General features: G+C 35.1%; 2 protein-coding genes across 8 annotated transcripts; both read left to right on the plus strand.

The window, feature by feature from the left end:
* Positions 1 to 772: 772 nt before the first annotated feature.
* Positions 773 to 6,926, plus strand: LOC133306380 (serine carboxypeptidase-like 35). Its single transcript, XM_061506686.1, has 8 exons — positions 773 to 1,175; positions 4,295 to 4,399; positions 4,502 to 4,690; positions 5,053 to 5,141; positions 5,274 to 5,555; positions 5,961 to 6,097; positions 6,267 to 6,359; positions 6,491 to 6,926. Exons 1-8 carry the CDS (start codon positions 920 to 922, stop codon positions 6,747 to 6,749), a joined length of 1,410 nt encoding a protein of 469 aa, XP_061362670.1. The 5' UTR covers positions 773 to 919; the 3' UTR covers positions 6,750 to 6,926.
* Positions 6,927 to 12,710: 5,784 nt separating this feature from the next.
* LOC133306392 (uncharacterized) lies at positions 12,711 to 17,549 on the plus strand. 7 transcript variants are annotated; one of them, XM_061506707.1, is made up of 6 exons: positions 12,711 to 12,805; positions 13,850 to 13,961; positions 14,386 to 14,480; positions 15,882 to 16,126; positions 16,508 to 16,885; positions 17,081 to 17,549. In XM_061506707.1, the coding sequence occupies exons 2-6, from the start codon at positions 13,932 to 13,934 to the stop codon at positions 17,290 to 17,292; spliced, it is 960 nt and encodes a 319-aa protein (XP_061362691.1). In that variant the 5' UTR covers positions 12,711 to 12,805; positions 13,850 to 13,931; the 3' UTR covers positions 17,293 to 17,549. The 7 variants fall into 7 exon arrangements, with proteins under 7 accessions (XP_061362691.1, XP_061362690.1, XP_061362688.1 ...); XM_061506706.1 differs by having other exon boundaries at positions 16,508 to 16,624; positions 16,718 to 17,549; XM_061506704.1 differs by having other exon boundaries at positions 16,508 to 17,549.
* Positions 17,550 to 17,888: the final 339 nt, after the last annotated feature.

The raw sequence follows: 17,888 nt of genomic DNA on the forward strand, positions 1-17,888 counted from the left end.
TATGAGTAATTTGTTAAAAAAAATTGGATTACAAGTCAGATGGAATTCATTTGAATTTGTAATCTATGTTGCATCGACATTGATACGTGACATGGAACACGATAAGACACCACATATTAATTTTAAAAAATATTAGATTTCGATACATTAGGATATATTTTGATATTAAATAGTATTTTTAATTTATGTAGTATATAGTATATTTAATATTTATTATTCAATAATTTAATAAACAAATAAAACTAAACTTATATTATCTATCAATTTTGTAAAGAAACGTAAGATGTAAATATTTACTATTGTATTTTCAAATTGAAAATCACTTATACATTCCAGTGAGATTTATTCATGTTTATTTTTAATTTTTATAATATTAGTTTGATAAAACATCAATTAATTTTTTTCATAATATGTAATGAAATTTTAAACACTATAAATGTGAGAGTGTAAAGAGTGTTGTGATGTTAAATGATGTCGCACATTATACTTTAGATTTTTTGAAATATCGTTGCTATGTAATTTCTTTTTTTTAAATATTTCATCGGTTCATCGCTTCGCGATTAGTCCGATTCGGGGCGGGTCTAGAATTAAGGCTTTAAATCCCTCCCAAAGGTGGTACTGGAGAGATTCGAACACATGCCCTAACCCCTACCTGCTCAGCTCCCATGCGCCAACTGAGCTACCAGTATTTGGTTTGGTATGTAACTTCTAAGTATAAAGATTTGCCTCCCCCCAACCCAATAATTTACCTTTTAACTTTCTTATTGACCATGTGAGTCCCCATTTTCCACAATGGGGTTCATTTATAGGCTAATAGCTCTCACCCTTTTGTTCGGAGTATCCAATAAAGCTATATACTCACCCAAAATCTCTCTTTTGTGACTAGTAACTCAACTCAACTCCAATCCAATCCAATACAATGTCCATTTTCTGGAACTTACTCTTTTACTGCCTCCTCACCACAGTTTCCACGGGAAGAGAATATTCCGGCAAAGAGACACCGCAGCAGGAGGCTGATAGAGTGAAGAACTTGCCCGGACAACCACCTGTGAAATTCAGACACTACGCTGGTTATGTGAAGCTAAGACCGCATGAAGAGAAGGCACTGTTCTACTGGTTCTTTGAAGCTCAAGAAGCACCCTCTCAAAAGCCTCTTTTGCTTTGGCTTAACGGAGGTATGCACCATCCCATGCATTAACCATACTCTCTTCTTATCATAGTTTTCTTTATTTCAAGATCTTTGAGTGCAATATTTACAATACTTTGGAATTTTAATATAAATATTATAATATTTATCTACACACCACACAACACAACCCACAAAGTTCCATACATCTTTCTTGCCGTGCAACTTTAGCTATGATTCTTTCAGTCGTTGGATTCTTTTGTCTGGTAAGACTTGTTTTCTTAAAAAACAACTCAGGCGGACAAATAATTTTTAGAGTAAATAATTTTTTTATCCTCAGCAAAAATTTCACGATGCCCGTTTTAGTCTTTAGCAAATAAAAAAGTTCATTGTGATTCTTAAAAAATTTAAAATAGACCCATTTTAATCCTTTTGAAGAATTAATATAAATCTTTTTTAAATTTGTGAGGAAACATAATTTTAACTAAATAAATCTATTTTGAATTTCTTAAGAATTGATGAATCTTTTTATTTATTAGGAACTAAAACAGGTTTCGTAAAATTTAACGATAACTTTTAAGAAAAAATTGCAGCTTTTGATTTTAATCTGAAAGGTAAGAAATCTATGATGAAGAGTACTTTTGTACAGAGTAGTTTCTGATTCACTGTTACCAATGTTCCCAAAGCCCAAAGTACATTAATTTGTCCACAGATTGTAACGGACTCAGTGACAATGTCATGGAAATTTTAACGCCAAGATCCACTCCCCAATCTCATACAGATATTGTCATTGTTTCAATTTTCAAAGCAGAGAGAGAATATTCCCAGCTGCTATTTTAACCGGAGAAGGTTTTTATATGGTTACCTGTTTGGTACAGGATAAATTTTTATTTGTTCAGAAATTTTTATTTGTTCAAAAATTTTGAATTTTAAAAATATGATTTTTATATTCAGTTTATGATAATATCTGAAAATTTAAAATTTAAAAAAATTTAGTTTTCCGAAAATCTTACAAAATGCCGCGTACCAAACAGCCCCTAGTTTTCTCACGTAATAGCAGATAATAATGACTCATTTGTGTAGGTGGGGTCCATTTCAGGGAAGAGAAAAAAAAAAGTAAAATGAATTTATTTTGAATTTATGTGTGTAAGAAATACATTCTAGCTCTATGTAACATAAGAATAATAAATCTTTTTTTATATATTAGTACTTAGTATAAGAAACTCTAGGATTGAGGTAGATACGTATACTAGGATAATTTGTACGAGGTCATAAATTCATAATCGTTATATAAAAATAAAATACACATGGGAAAATAATTATTTAAACGAGGGAAAGGAAGGAATCTATGGAAGATTGACCAAAGTGTCACTCTTTGAATTTTTTTTTACCTAAATGTCATGCGAATAATATTTTTTATCAGACTACTACGTGATATAATTCGTTACGACTGGTAGCGAATTATGTTCGCTAACGATTTCGTGACACGACATATTTTCGCAGAAAAAAGCTGACTGGACGTAATTCGCTATTAGTGATAGCGAATTTGGTATGCAATGTGGTCACGAAATCATTGACAAACGTAATTCGCTACCAGTCGTAGCAAATTACGTTACGTGACAATATGATAAAAAGTACTATTTACGTGGTATTTGAATAAAAAATTTGTCAAACAGTAATACTTTGATCACTGTATCGGAATCTATAGTGTGTGTGATTATCAATTAGAAAACTATGGTTGCACATATTTTTTTCCCACTTTTCTTTACACCACTCTTATTTAAAAAACAAATAAAAAACAGAGAAGTATGATAGAATATTCATTTTTTATTTTATTATTTTGATATAGTAAAGCACAAGTAATATAAGAATCATAATATAATTAAGGAGAATAGTGTATAAATAAAAATATCACTATTGTTATCATTAGTCAAGAAGAACCAGTTTACACGAAACTAGGCGAGGTCCCTTTTTTCCTAGGTGAGTATTTGTCCACGATTCAATCAGAGGTTTTGTCAAGGCATATGAGTATCACAAGTTAACAGTTTGCTTTGGCCGTTTTGAACGATGCATGTACTTTTTTCTTCTGTGAATTCTTTTATATTTATTTTGTCCTATACCTAATGCGACAAAATTATAGGACCCTTCTTGCCCCTACTATAATTACAGACACCCCTGGCCCATGCTAAAGACCAAATATCATGAAAAGCGACCCGTTTAGAAACACATTATACACATACCCAATATTTCCACGGTTGATAATGTCCTCTTCTGTTCTCTCTCCCGTGAACAAAATAAAATGATAATTACATGACATGTATGAGGACTTAAGTCTGTGTATGTGTCGTTATCGAGCTTTTCTTCTGTGTTCTTTCTTCACAAGCATCTAACTGTGCCTTCAAAATAATGAAAGAGAGAGATATAAGAGTACAAAAATATATCAACCGTAAATATTCCTTGACTATAAGTAAATTCTTATTCTAAAATCATGCAACAATTTTTCATTCATAGCCCCATTTGGGAACAAAACTTCAGTGCAACCGATGCACTGAGGTTCAGTACATCGATAATTCATTTATCATAGGATACGTAGAGTCGTAGACGGATTATGAGATTCTAGAAATTTACGCAAGATCCGTCTACGTATCTTAAGATAAATAAACTACATCTCAGTGCATCAGTAGTAGTGAAGATTTCCCCCCGTTTGGAAAGCTAGTGGTAACCGATGTCGTACTTCTTCTTTTTTACTGTGAATTGGAATAATGAGTGAAGAATTTTTCCTTGTTTTTCTAAGAAGAGAGAGAAACTCAAATGTGAAGAAAAGTGAGAGAAAAAAAAAAAAATACAGGTTTCACATATTTTTATATGTGTGTAAGAAATAAAATTATCTCATACAATATAAGAAATATTAATCCCAAAAAAATATGTGTACAAAGAAAATTTACAAAAATTTCGGTATAGGAATAATATTATTATGTTTTGGAACAGTGAGAATAAAAAAAGAATAATGTTATTGTTTGATTAAATATATATTGCACCGAAATTCAAATTCAAATAAATTAATTTGCAAAGTAATTTGATTAATGCTAACTGCTTTCTTATTCGGACTGACTAACAATTAGTGGTGTGACATTAATTTGGTGGTACTGTTTCTACTTTCTTGACTAGGACCTGGTTGCTCCTCCATTGGCTATGGAGCTGCACGAGAGCTGGGTCCATTTCTTGTTAAAGACAAAGAACGCCTCAAACTTAACAAATTCTCTTGGAACAGAGGTAACTGTATAGTTTGATCATGTCACTATTCTTAATTTTGGTTTTATTTAATTGGATACTTAATTTGGGTTTTCCAATAAATGTGTGTATTCTCTCTTCCAGCTGCAAATATCATATTCTTGGAGTCCCCAGTTGGTGTGGGATTTTCTTACACTAACAACTCCAAAGATTTACAAGAGCTCGGGGATCGAGTGACTGCAATTGATAACTATGCCTTCTTGATTGGTTGGTTCAAAAGGTTCCCAAGCTTCAGATCCCATGACTTTTATATTGCAGGAGAGAGCTATGCAGGTACCCTTTTAATAATTCTAAAATGAATTTTACATTTTGATGCTTCATATTTGATTAAAATAATTCTTTCCCAACCATGAACAATCTTTATAAGTAAATAACATTAGTCAGTCAATTAGTGCATTCATTTTGTGGTTTAGTTTTGTTGAAATATTCAAGTGCGATAAGTCTCACACGTTAGTTGGTAATGGACTAAGTGAAGTTTATATAAGTGAATGAACTCATGAATTCAATATCTTAAGGTTTTGGGTTGAGATATGATATCAAATCCACTTGATATGATGGTAATCCCCGTCACATGCACTATTTGTCAAAGTATCACTACGCCGTATTCTAATGTTTTTGTATGCTTGAAATGATAGGTCATTATGTTCCACAGCTTGCTGAGGTCATCTATGAAGGAAACAAAGATACCAAAAAGGGTTCTTACATAAATCTCAAGGGATTCATGGTAACTAAAGACTCTATAAGCTAATTATGTAAAAAGATTCTAGGCAACAAATTTAAAAATGATATACTATATATGCATTATCTTTCACGAACATAGCAATGGATTAACAAATTTGGTGTGACCGAAATTCAGGTGGGAAATGCTGTAATGAATGATGTTACAGATGTAAAAGGAATAATTGATTATGCTTGGAGCCATGCCATCATATCAGACCAAGAATACTATGGGATAGTAAAAGATTGTGACTTCAGCAAAGAAAACAAATCAAAGGCTTGCGAAATGCGAGTAGGAGGGTTATTAGAAGCTTACTCGGAGATTGACATATATAGCATTTATTCACCAATTTGCATCAGTGACTATCAAAGAGCAGTTTCAGCCAAACTTCTTGTTGCTCCTCACCTTCTCACATCACATGTAAGTCTTTTCTTTCGCTTTATGCTCGGTTGCCAGCTGCCAGTTAATAACAATATTGACTATATCATAGCAAGGAGAGGATGTGATATATTATATATTAATTTGGGGCAGGTTATATTTACAAATTTTTTTGTTTACAAACTACACTATGTAAGACCGGTCCTACATTAATCACACAATGTACGACCGGTTCTACATTAGTGTGTACGACCGGTCCTACATTAGTGTAATTGCAAAAAAAAATTGTAAACGGATCCTGTCTCTATTAATTTTACTATATTTACACAAGGTTGGTCGGAAAATTAATAGGAAAAAAGGGTGGAAAGCTACTTTACTAATTAATATCATGCTAAGAACATAAGACACAGCATCATAAATATTGCTGCATCTTTTATTGAATTTTAGGACCTATGGCATACGCTACCGGCAGGATACGATCCTTGTACAGAGGATTATATAGACAAATATTTCAATAATGAGGATGTTCAGAAGGCTCTACATGCCAATATCACCAACTTGTCATATCCCTATACCCTTTGCAGGTAGGCACGTTCACTTATAGTTTCACTATTCATCATTAGTGATTACTTTTTTTTACTAGTAACTAGCACAATTAAATAATTCAGCCTCCATTCATTATATAGTCTTTGTTATGCTGTTAAACTATTGGGAAATTGTGCTTTGACAAGTTATGATATATGTTTTATGAAGCGCTGTAATTAGGAAATGGAATGATTCACCAAACACAGTTCTGCCAGTTATTAAGAAGCTCTTACATGCCGGTTTACGCATTTGGATCTATAGGTACTTCAAAAGAACTTATAATTCAAATAACATATGTTGTGCTAATTTGAACATTTTTAAGGTTTTGTAAGAAAACTCTAATTAATTGAGTTATGATCATTAATTATAAGTTGATGAGTTTTCACGTGCAGTGGGGACACGGATGGTAGAGTTCCAGTGACATCAACAAGATACAGCATAAACAAGATGGATTTGAAAATAAGGAAAGAATGGAGAGCTTGGTTTCACAAGAAACAAGTGGCAGGGTGGATGGAAGTGTATGAGGGTGGCCTCACATTTGCCACCATTAGAGGTGCTGGCCACCAAGTTCCTGTCCTTGCACCAGAACAATCCCTTTCTCTGTTCACCCATTTTCTCTCTTCTCACACTCTGCCATCTTCTCGCTTCTAACTATGTTATATCATCATTATGCTCTTTTGGCACGTGACCAAATTATTTTCCTTCAAATAAAAAGAACAGATGAATGCATTAATTATATTTAGTTTGTCAAATTTGAACTCTTTACACTTATTTTGTAATTACCATCGTCCCTTATATTACCAATAAATAGTGAATCCATTTCTTCACCTTGGAGCCAATTATGTCGTTCGTTTTAAATAATAGTACTCATGGGTAGCCGTAATGTTAAAAATCAATTCGACCTAAAAGTTAAGTTGTTGGGTGAGAGTCTTTCTAATAGTTTATATTATTATCTAACATACCTCCTCACACAAAAATCCTTTGGACTTGAAGCGTGAATATTATATATGTCTAATTTTTTATTTTATTTTGTGCTTATTTAATATAGAAAACTAAGAGGATTTGAATATGTTGTTATATTTAATGAAATGGCTGATAGCCAATATATACACAAGTCGGTTATACAGAATCAAGGAGGATCAACTAGAATAAAGTATACTGTTCAACAAACTATACATGGAATAATAACAAACTATTCTTGCTAAAAACTAGGACTTAGTTGCTAAAGGATAAGATCAAAGGTGATCTTCTCCTAACACGCCCCCTCAAGTTGGAGCATGAAGTGACGAAATGCCCAACTTGCTGCGAAGAAAACTGAATTGCTTCATGCCAAGCGGTTTGGTAAATATGTCTGCGAGTTGCTGATCTGTACGAACGTAGGTAGTAGTGATTGTATTGCTGAGAACATGATCGCGTACAAAATGACAATCAAACTCTATATGTTTGGTACGTTCGTGGAAAACTGGATTAGCAGCTATTTGCATGGCAGATTGGTTATCACAGTGCAACTGCATAGGGTGTGAATGTGGAACATCAAGCGAGTCCAGAAACGATTTGATCCATAACAACTCAGCTATAGCTGCTGCCATTGAACGATACTCAGCTTCAGCGGAGGAGCGAGACACTGTGGGTTGCTTCTTTGTTTTCCAAGAGATAGGAGAAGTACCCAACATGATAAAATAACCAGTAATTGATCGACGGGTGAGTGGACAGCTAGCCCAATCCGAATCAGAATATCCACGAAGAAGGAGATCATTGTCGGATCGAAGGAGTAAACCTTGGCCAGGATCAGTTTTGATGTACCTTAAAACGCGGATGACAGCATCATATTGAGCAATAGTAGGATTTTGCATGAACTGGGAAAGAACATGGACGGAGTAACTTAACTCAAGTCTAGTAATTGTCAAGTAAACCAAACGTCCTATGAGTCTTCTGTAACGTGCGGGATCCGAGAATGGAGGACTTTCTGTAACTGCAAGCTTATGATTTGTTTCGAGAGGGAAGGCACATGGTTTGCACGCAAGGAGACCAGCGTCTTCCAATATGTCGAGAGCGTACTTTCGTTGGCTCAGAAAAAGACCTAATGGACCGTGAGCTATTTCGATGCCAAGAAAATATTTAAGAATCCCCAAATCCTTGATGTGAAAGCATGACTGGAGAAAGACCTTGACATCGGTGCATAAGGCATCATTGTCGCCCGTTAGAATAATGTCATCAACGTAGATGAGAAGAGCAACAAAGTGGCCATCTTTGTGTAAGGTGAATAGGGTGTAATCTGCCTTGGATTGGATGAAGCCATATGATTCAATGGAAGACCGCAACTTAGCAAACCAATTGCGAGGGGACTGCCGCAAACCGTAGAGAGATTTACGTAAGCGACATACTTGATGTGGTTTGTGATGATTGAAACCTTGTGGAACGCGCATGTAAACTTCTTCGGTAAGGTCTCCGTGTAGAAAGGCATTCGTAACATTCAACTGGTATAGGTGCCATGATTTGGCAGCAGCTACCGCAAGAAGTGTTCGGACACTCACCATTTTGGCTACAGGAGCATATGTATCGAAGTATTCTTCTCCAGCTATTTGATTGTTACCGGCAATGACCAACCGTGCTTTGAATCTCTCCACTGTACCATTTGAGTTATACTTAATGCGGTATACCCACTTGCATGGAATGACACGTTTTCCTGGTGGCAAAGAAGTGAGTTCCCACGTGTGATTTTGTTCAAGGGCATCTATTTCTTTTCGCATTGCTACACGCCACCTTTCATCAGTTACAGCATCCTTGAATGTTTTTGGTTCAACACCAGAAGAAATGGCAGCAAGGAATTGTTGATGTTTGGGAGAGAATCTAGAACAAGAAACAAAGTTAGCAATAGGATAAGCCATACCTGAGGAAGGACTGGAAGAAGTAGAAGAAGCTAGTGGATTATGTGCGATGACTTTGGAGCATTCGAAATCTTGGAGATATGATGGAGGACGGCGAGAACGGTGACCACGTCCCAAAGGTGCAGATGGATGTGTGACTTCTGGGGGCTGTTCTTGTCGGATAGAAAGCTCATTGGAGACAGTAGGGGCAGATTCAGGCTGAGCCTGTTCAACAGGGAGAGTGTCTTCAATTAAAGGGACAGGGTTGGTAACAACTTGGGAATCAAAGGATGGGCTTTGTGGAGCAAGGGTTGGTTCGGGTGATATGGGGTTATGGGGGTTTTGGTCGTGAGGAATATCAGTGGTAGGAATGACTGTGGTTGGTGCAAAAGGAAAGGTGTTCTCTTCAAATACCACGTCTTTGGATACAAAAACAGTATGTGTTTCAAGGTTATAAAGCCTCCAACCCCTTTTGCCAAAAGGATATCCCAGGAACAGACACCGAGTTGATCGAGCTGCAAACTTGTCCAACGGTTTGGGACGTGGATGAGCATGGCAAAGACATCCGAATATGCGAATATGATCATAGCTGGGTGTGCGGTTGAAAAGACATTCATATGGTGTTTTTCCTTGGAGAAGAGGAGTGTGGGTTCTATTGATTAAATGTACCGCAGTTAGAACACATTCACCCCAAAACTCGATAGGAAGACTAGCTTGAAAGCGTAATGCTCTTGCAACATTCAAAATATGTCTATGTTTCCGTTCAACACGACCATTCTGCTGTGGTGTGTCTACACATGATGTTTGATGTATAATTCCCATATCGGAATAAACCTTACGGAGATTATGAGCACAAAATTCTGATCCATTGTCGGAGCGTATTATTTTGACCATGGTATTAAACTGATTACGTACCATGAGAAGAAATCGAGTTAAGTATTGGAACGTTTCAGACTTGGTGGTCATTAAATAAACCCAGACGTTTCTGCTATAATCATCCACAATTGTTAAAAAATATCTTGCACCGGTTAGAGAGGTAGTTTGATATGGACCCCAGATATCGCAGTGAATAAGATCAAAGCATGCAGTAGTTTTATTAATGCTAATAGGGAATACAGTACGAGTTTGTTGTGCGCGTAGGCAAATGTCACAAACTGAAGGAGAATGACCCCTATTTTTATTCACTGTAACAAAAGGAAGAAAGCTTAAAAACTGAAATGAAGGGTGACCCAATCGACGGTGCCAAACATCTGCATTCTGTTGAGTGTGAGCCGCACATGCAGTAGAGATGGATTTGTTGTTGGATGAGTGATGCACATAAACACCAGCTTGCAATCTACCCAGTCCAGTCTTGATCCTCGTTATGGGGTCCTGCAATTCACAGCCATTATGAGTAAAAGAAATGATGCAATTTGTATCAGCAAGTAATTGAGCAACTGATATGAGGTTGCATTGTAATTTGGGAACATATAACACATTCTGAAGAGAAATATGAGATGTCAACTTGAGACTGCCACTGTGATTGGAAACAAGTTGATCACCATCAGGTAAACCTATTGTAGTGGGTGGAATAGATGTAACATTGGAGATTAAATGGAGGTTCCATGTCATGTGTTGAGAAGCGCCACTATCCACCAACCAGGTAGAAGGCAGAGTGTGCTTACCAGAAAGGGATGTAGTGTTAGCAGACGGTGTAGTGGAGGAAACAACCATGTTGGCAATTTGCTGTAGAAGCTCAGGACTCAGGTTGAGAATCGAGTTTTGGTTGGACACTATAGGTGTTGCAGCTGCTGTTTGTGATGCAGAAAAATTGAATGGGTTGGGACGCTTGTCATTAGCATTGATATTGACAGCGGAAGAATCTGAATCAGAATCAGCCATTGGGAAAGTGGATCGATACCTTCGCTCTGATACCATATAGAAAACTAAGAGGATTTGAATATGTTGTTATATTTAATGAAATGGCTGATAGCCAATATATACGGAGAAGATCACCTTTGATCTTCTCCTAACATTTAATCCAACAAAAAGGTGATGATGATCGAATTCATGATCTCGTGATCATTAAAACTCGATATCATGTAAAGAAATAATTTAACTCAAAAACTTAGTGGTTGGGTAATGACCTTTTTAATAGTTTATATTATTATCTGATAATTATCATATTTGAAAGGTATGGGACAATTTTGTATTTGTATTTTTCATTTTTAACATTGAAAGTTAATAGTTAGTACCCTTGAACCTAATACGTTTTCCATTTCTATAATATCATTACGTTATATACTTTTGTATACATTAAATACAAATTCTCATAATACGGCAAAATGTGAAATTACAGAAGTTGGATAATGAGTGATCAATCTTTCCATTAACTATCAAATGATCATATCCCTATATAGCCATCGGTTCATCGTTAACCCATTTTTTTTCATTCATATATATTTTAAATTATATAATATTTTCATTTTATTTTTCACTAAGGGTGTGTTTGGTACAAGTATTTCAAAAGGATTATTGGTAAACCTTTTTTGGTAAACTCAATTACCATGTTTGGTAGAAGGAACAAAAATCAGTTCCCGAATATTCAAGGATTACCGGTAATTTGATTTATAAAGAAAAATCACTATTCAGATTACCAAAAATAATATGATAATTCAGAATACCAAGTAAAGAGAAAATATATTTACGAAAAAAAAAGAAAGGGAAAACACAACAATAATTTTTGAGACAAAAATACCCTAACACACATAAAAACCTAGACCTAATCTATCAATTACAAAAGTAAAAATAGTTTGGGGTTATTTTTGTAAAATAACTTCATATTCCAAGTCATATTTCGTTTTAAACCAAACATGGAATCATTAATCTTTATGCAATATTCCCAGTAATATTTTGGCGAACCAAACACATTTTTCGTAAGATTCCAAGTAAACTCAATTTCTATTGTATTCCCATTAATTGTGATTCCCGGATACCAAAAAATTTCTCTTATACCAAACACATCCTAAGGTAGTGTTTGATATGGGTTTTCTGAAAAGATTCCCAGTAATCCATCGTTGGTAAACGTTGTTGTCCTTGTTTGGTAGAGAAGTTTTACATATTTAGCCTGCGAACTCATTTGCCCAGCAATCATCAACCATGTGAGAAAAGAGAACAAATACACTGTTCAACTTTACCAATTACAATGTTGTATTTGTAAAGAGCTAGGCATTCTACCAAAAAAAAAAAAAAACTAGGCAAGTGGAAAAAAGCAGACTTGCATCATGACTTTTTTACCTTCTTGGATAGTACATCGAACCACACTCACGAGTTTGTTCTTATAATAAATTATAATAATAAGGGTTATTTTCGTCTTTTCAACTTACTTTCCCATCACTCTTTTTATTTCAACCAAACACAGACTCACAAAATTTAACTCAAATTTTCTGGTAAAATTTTGGCAAATCAAATAACTTTTTTTTAATTTTTTTGCCAAATTCATTTTCCCACCGCATTCTTAATAACTCCATTTTCCCTTGTAACCGAGACTCAACTATCTCAATTCTCAAGTTCTCAACGAATGTTGAGTCGTCTTAAAAATCCATTTCACTATGTTCTAAAAAAAAAAATCCATTTCACTAAAAGAAGGGCTATTCATTGGATTGGGACTCAAATGTGGACCCAAATCTGTTTGCACAAAACGTTTGGGACATTAAGAAGCTGGGCCGACCCAAATACTTAATTTTAAACTAAGTTTGGTTCTATGAAAACTGAATAGCTGTCGTTTTCATACATTTCACAACCTTTGCCGTCAAGGGCGGCGACGGTGGTGATTGTTCCTTGAGCTTTTAACTTCCCAAGGTTCACTCTTTTACTCTTTTCATATCTGATTAGTGAATGCCCACCATTTCTTTTTTGAGTTTTACTTCTTAAATAAGTAGTTATAGTATCATTGACGCTGATATTGTGTTGAACTGTTGATCTACCTTTTTATTTATTATTTATTTATTTATTTTTATTTTTTTGTGGGGTGTGGGGTGAGAGGGTGTTTGGATTTCCCTTTATCTACACCATTAGCAGGTACAACAGTTCTATGCCTTTTTTTTTTTTGGGCATTTTTTTAATTGGTAAAAGGTGAAAGGTATGCTCTGAAAGAATGAGGTTTCAGAGCAATGAATACTGATATTGTTTTAGGTGGAATAACGTTGGATTCATTTGCTAATTGTGTGAATTGTCAGATGCCACTACATTTATGAGTAACAAAGCTGAATCATAATAGATTGAGTAGATAGGGAAATAGTGGGGAAGTGAGGATGAGTGTATCCAGAACCTCGGATAAGGAGTGTAGAATAAGCATTCCCTCTATTGGGATAAGAAAACTGGATGCAACCAGTGTTCACGGGTTCTTGGAGGCTGATTTCGTTCCCCTGGCTTCCTAACATAGAGAACAAGTGCTCAGCTTGTCAGCTTCTCAAGTAACCTGACTTGGACAAGGCCATGAATCTGGTAGGATTTTTTCTGTTGAGTTTGTGAGAGTTGTGATCAGAAGGTGGGTTATTGTTGATGGATCAACAATTCCAGTAATGCACAGTGGTTGAGCTGCATTGAAACAATAACAGCAGAACAATAGCCTAATTTGAATGAGAGAAGAAGGGTTAGGAAGGAGGTAATTTAATGTTGATAGGTTTCCTACTTGATACTTATAAAAACACCACCATGCGGTGTTGCAAGTATAGCAAGCTGCTTATGTTTTTACTATTATTTCAGTTGATTTCTCTCAGCTCAAGCTCTTCCGTGGTTAATCTTGTGTGTGTGATTTATATAGCCCACTTTAATTTTCCGCAGACGTCACTTGTTTTCTAACTCATGTTTATGACTTGTTTGAGCCTCTTTTTTCTCTGGCAGTACATTTCCCGCAACTGAAACTTAATGTGCATTAAAAACATGTTCGGTTGTGAATAGGAGCTTCTTTTTCCCCAAATCACCGATGGCTTTTTTATTTCAGAAATTTCAAGAGGTATCTCCTTATCTTATGTATGAAAAATAATTTTTTTTTTGGTGTGAATATACCAAAATATGTGTGAATTGTTATTATTTAATATTGGTTAAAATTACAAAATATGGAGAAATGACAAACAATTTAAAACGTAATATGTAACTGTCACTGCCCTTATGTATGACATGTGATCTTGAATGAGTGACTAAAGCTCATTTAGATATTAATATCTTTTGTTCGGCAAGTAGAACAGAATCAATTGTACTAGAAGACATTCAGTGTTCCTATATCATGGAAGTGTGATATCTTATTTTCCACATGTTATAGTGTTAGTTTTTACAGGGATTAGTGTCTAATGAATTCTCCATGGTCTTATGCTATGCTAAACTATAGTTTTTTTATCTGTTGTACATCCTATGAAACTTATCACAACATTTGTTTTCAGGCTGTGAAAACCCTCGCAAAAAATCCGGCTTTTGCTAGGGATCCAAGACAACTACAATTTGAAGTTGACATTAACCGCTTGTTCCTTTATACAAGGTCATTGATTTTCTGTTATCCGAGTTTAATAAGCAATAGTAAGGTTGCATTAAAAATGAATCGTGAAATTCTTTTTTTTTTTATTTTGCTGATTTGTGAAATGTTATTCATTTGTGTATCTTCATCTCTTTGCGTTATTAATTTAATTCAGAGTTACTTTCTTGCCCCTATTTTGTTTTTGGTTCCCTCTTTTTTTTCTTTCTATCCCTTCTCCCATGTTAATGGAACATTTTTCTGTCTATACTTTGTTTCACGCACGAGCCAATATTTTTTATAAACTCAGAATTCCCTTCTCTCTTAACCATCCTACTTGTTTTGCTTAAAGACTATTATTACTGCTGATACTTTAGGGTTTAGATGGAAAGAAAAGAGAGATAGAAAGTGCCCAGAATATATTACTAATTACACAGATTGGTTCAATAAAAATTACTGACCTTATCCCCTATTTATATTAATAATCAAAGGTTGCTCAAGCCAGTCAAACAGATCTGTCAGCATTCAGTATAAAAAATGATTCAGATGGCTCAAATAAAATTGGCAGTAAGTGGAGATGTCTTCGGCCGCTGTCTTCTACCTAGATGCTAATCAGAAGCCTCTTGCCATGATTACATTTGTTTTTTGAAAGCACATCTGGAAATATGTGAAATATAGATGCCCACAGCTTTGAATTTGACAGCCAGCATCTCTAAAGTGAGCTGCCAAGTCAAGCTGCATTCCCTACCATTAAGTTATCCAATTTGGGATAGCTTAAATGGTCTTGTTCCAAATTCCAAAACTTCAATCCATTGCCCTATATCTGAAGAATGATAATGAATATTACTTCTGATATCAACAGGATTGTGTGCCAGGGGGAAATTCTACGAATATGAATTGAATATAAAGGTAATGTTATGATAATAGAACCATTGGATAGCCCTTAAGATGTTGATAATGTTAATAAATATAATAATGATTGACTCTGATTGTCTTTTGAGGTTGATGAAGATGAACAATTGCTTCTTTTGCGAGGAGACAACGCACAAAAAATGGAGTTGACATCTGAGAAAAGTGAAAACCACATTTAACTTACTGCACATTAAAGAGATTAGCAATACTGAAGTTGTTGATACTCTTGAAGAGACCAATAAATTGATGTTATTAAGTAGTAATGAAGGAACTCCAAAGCATAATAAACAAGAAAGATAAAGGAAATTGAAGAAAATGCACAAGAATTAAGTTAATTTTAACATTGAGATGTTAGATCTTCAATTTTAAGGTTCCGTAGATAAAACATTATCTATTTGATGTTGTTTTGGGTTTGCATAACTTTAATGCTGATTATTTCAATTTTTCTGTGGATGTGATATTTTTCCTTTTTAACATGTTGACATATTTTGCTCATGCAAAGACTTAAATATCCAGCTACAATCGGTTGGGGAAGAATGCTGATGAAGCAGACGCAGAAGAGATTATTGCAATAGCCAGTAAAGCCTCCGTTGCTGATCAGCAGATGCAAGTACAAGAAAATGTTCATTCTCAAATTAAAGCATTTTGCACGTTCATGGATGAAGTTCTTCTTCCAAATGAAAAGATGGTGAATGGCCCCTTTGAGTTATCTCATCAAGCAAACATTTTACCTCACTGTACTGGGCTTAGTTCTCCTAACGGTAGGTGTGACCCACCTACTAACATTCCTGCAGAGTTTTTTTTTTATTATTATAATTTTCCCTTTATTTTGCAATATTTTGCTCATGGCTTAGTCATCTCATGCTGTTCCTCTTACTTTTGATCCATGGTGGTATAGAAAAATAACCTATTCTATTAGCAATTGGTTACCTCTAATTATTTACTTATTCACATTTTTCATATTATTGTGAAATTTTCTAAGACGACAAGCCTTGAAACAGTGGTAAGATTGTGTAAAATCGACCCTCCCTCCTATCCTCACAAAGTCAGGGAGTTTTATGCACCGGGATTTTCCCTATTGTGAAATTTTATAAATGTCACCTTTTTACTCTATTTTTGTTATTGGTGTGCTTCTTGCGCAGCTCTCCCTAAACAAAGACCATTAAGCCAAGATGAAGTTTCTCAGAAATTAAAGGATCAACTTGGCTACACTCTTAATGTTAAACCTTCTCAAATATCTCACAAGGATGCTGGTCAAGGTCTATTTTTAGATGGTGTAGCAGATGTTGGTGCTGTTCTTGCCTTTTATCCTGGTGTAGTCTACTCTCCAGCTTATTATCATTATATTCCAGGATACCTTGATGAGAAGAACCCCTATCTGATTACAAGATATGATGGGACTGTCATCGACGCCCAACCTTGGGGTTGTGGAAGCGACGAGCAAGAACTGTGGAATGGTAGGAAAATGGTAGAAAACAAGCCTGATATGGAAGGAGCTGAGAAAGGTTCAGACAGCCAGAGTAAGCCTTTGGAAGGATCCCAAGTGGATACTAATGATGATGTACTTGAGCGTAGAAACCCATTAGCCTTGGGGCATTTTTCTAATCACCCTGCAAAAGGGATGCTTCCAAATGTCATGATTTGCCATTATGACTTTCCATTGATTGAAAACAACATGAGAGTTTATATTCCTAATATATTATTTGGAAATGCAGAAGTAAATATGAAGAGATTTGGCAGCTTTTGGTTCCAATCTGGAGTTTCAAGAAAGAGTGAATCACATGTTCCTACTCTAAGGACTGTTGTTTTGGTAGCAACTAGGGCTCTTCAAGATGAGGAACTCCTCCTGAACTACAGGCTGAGCAACTCTAAGCCATGGCCAGAGTGGTATGCTCCCGTGGATGATGAAGAGGACGTGAGAATATGAAACTAGTCGATTACTATTGGAAGAAAACAGTTTCTGTAGAAATTGAGCTGTTATGCACCAAGGTTTTCATGTCTACTCCAGTTGCAGAAACATTCCTAAAAGTGATTAAGGAAAATTCTAGCCACATCTTCATTGATACCAATTAGCAATTGCTGGTTTCCATTAATAAAACATTGGATTGGAATCAATTAGTCTTAATTAGTATAAATGTGTATTTGATAGTTTCTATTAATAAAAAATCAGTATCAATTAGTTCATATTAGTATCAATTCCCTTTATAGAATTTCAAATCCTTGTGATATATTTATAAATGAAGTTATGGAATAGGCTAGCAATTAGCTTGTAATCTCTCTATGTCTTCTCTCTTTGGAATTTTGCCATTATACAATGATCCTTTAATAATTTGTACTTTCATCGACTTTTGCCTCAACCATGTAATGCATAAACCCGTTCTCAAGAACAGAAACTTATAATAGAAAGTCTCATGGGCCATGGCATTACTTAACAAGGCTGATCCGCGCTTCTTTGCAACCCAACCATTAACATTACCACTATTGTCGACTGATACATTTCTTGGCAGTATTACAGCACAAATC

Source organism: Gastrolobium bilobum, unplaced genomic scaffold (genome assembly GCF_033153095.1).
Source record: "Gastrolobium bilobum isolate Gb01-03AN ecotype WA unplaced genomic scaffold, APGP_CSIRO_Gbil_v1 utg10835, whole genome shotgun sequence".
NCBI lineage: Eukaryota > Viridiplantae > Streptophyta > Magnoliopsida > Fabales > Fabaceae > Gastrolobium > Gastrolobium bilobum.

Coding starts and splice junctions, on each gene's coding strand:
- LOC133306380 (XM_061506686.1), top strand. CDS start 920: ATGTCCATTTTCTGGAACTTACTCTTTTACTGCCTCCTCACCACAGTT. Junction 1,176..4,294: donor TTTGCTTTGGCTTAACGGAG/GTATGCACCATC, acceptor TTTCTTGACTAG/GACCTGGTTGCTCCTCCATT. Junction 4,400..4,501: donor CAAATTCTCTTGGAACAGAG/GTAACTGTATAG, acceptor TCTCTCTTCCAG/CTGCAAATATCATATTCTTG.
- LOC133306392 (XM_061506704.1), top strand. CDS start 13,932: ATGGCTTTTTTATTTCAGAAATTTCAAGAG. Junction 13,962..14,385: donor TATTTCAGAAATTTCAAGAG/GTATCTCCTTAT, acceptor ATTTGTTTTCAG/GCTGTGAAAACCCTCGCAAA. Junction 16,127..16,507: donor TGGGCTTAGTTCTCCTAACG/GTAGGTGTGACC, acceptor CTTCTTGCGCAG/CTCTCCCTAAACAAAGACCA.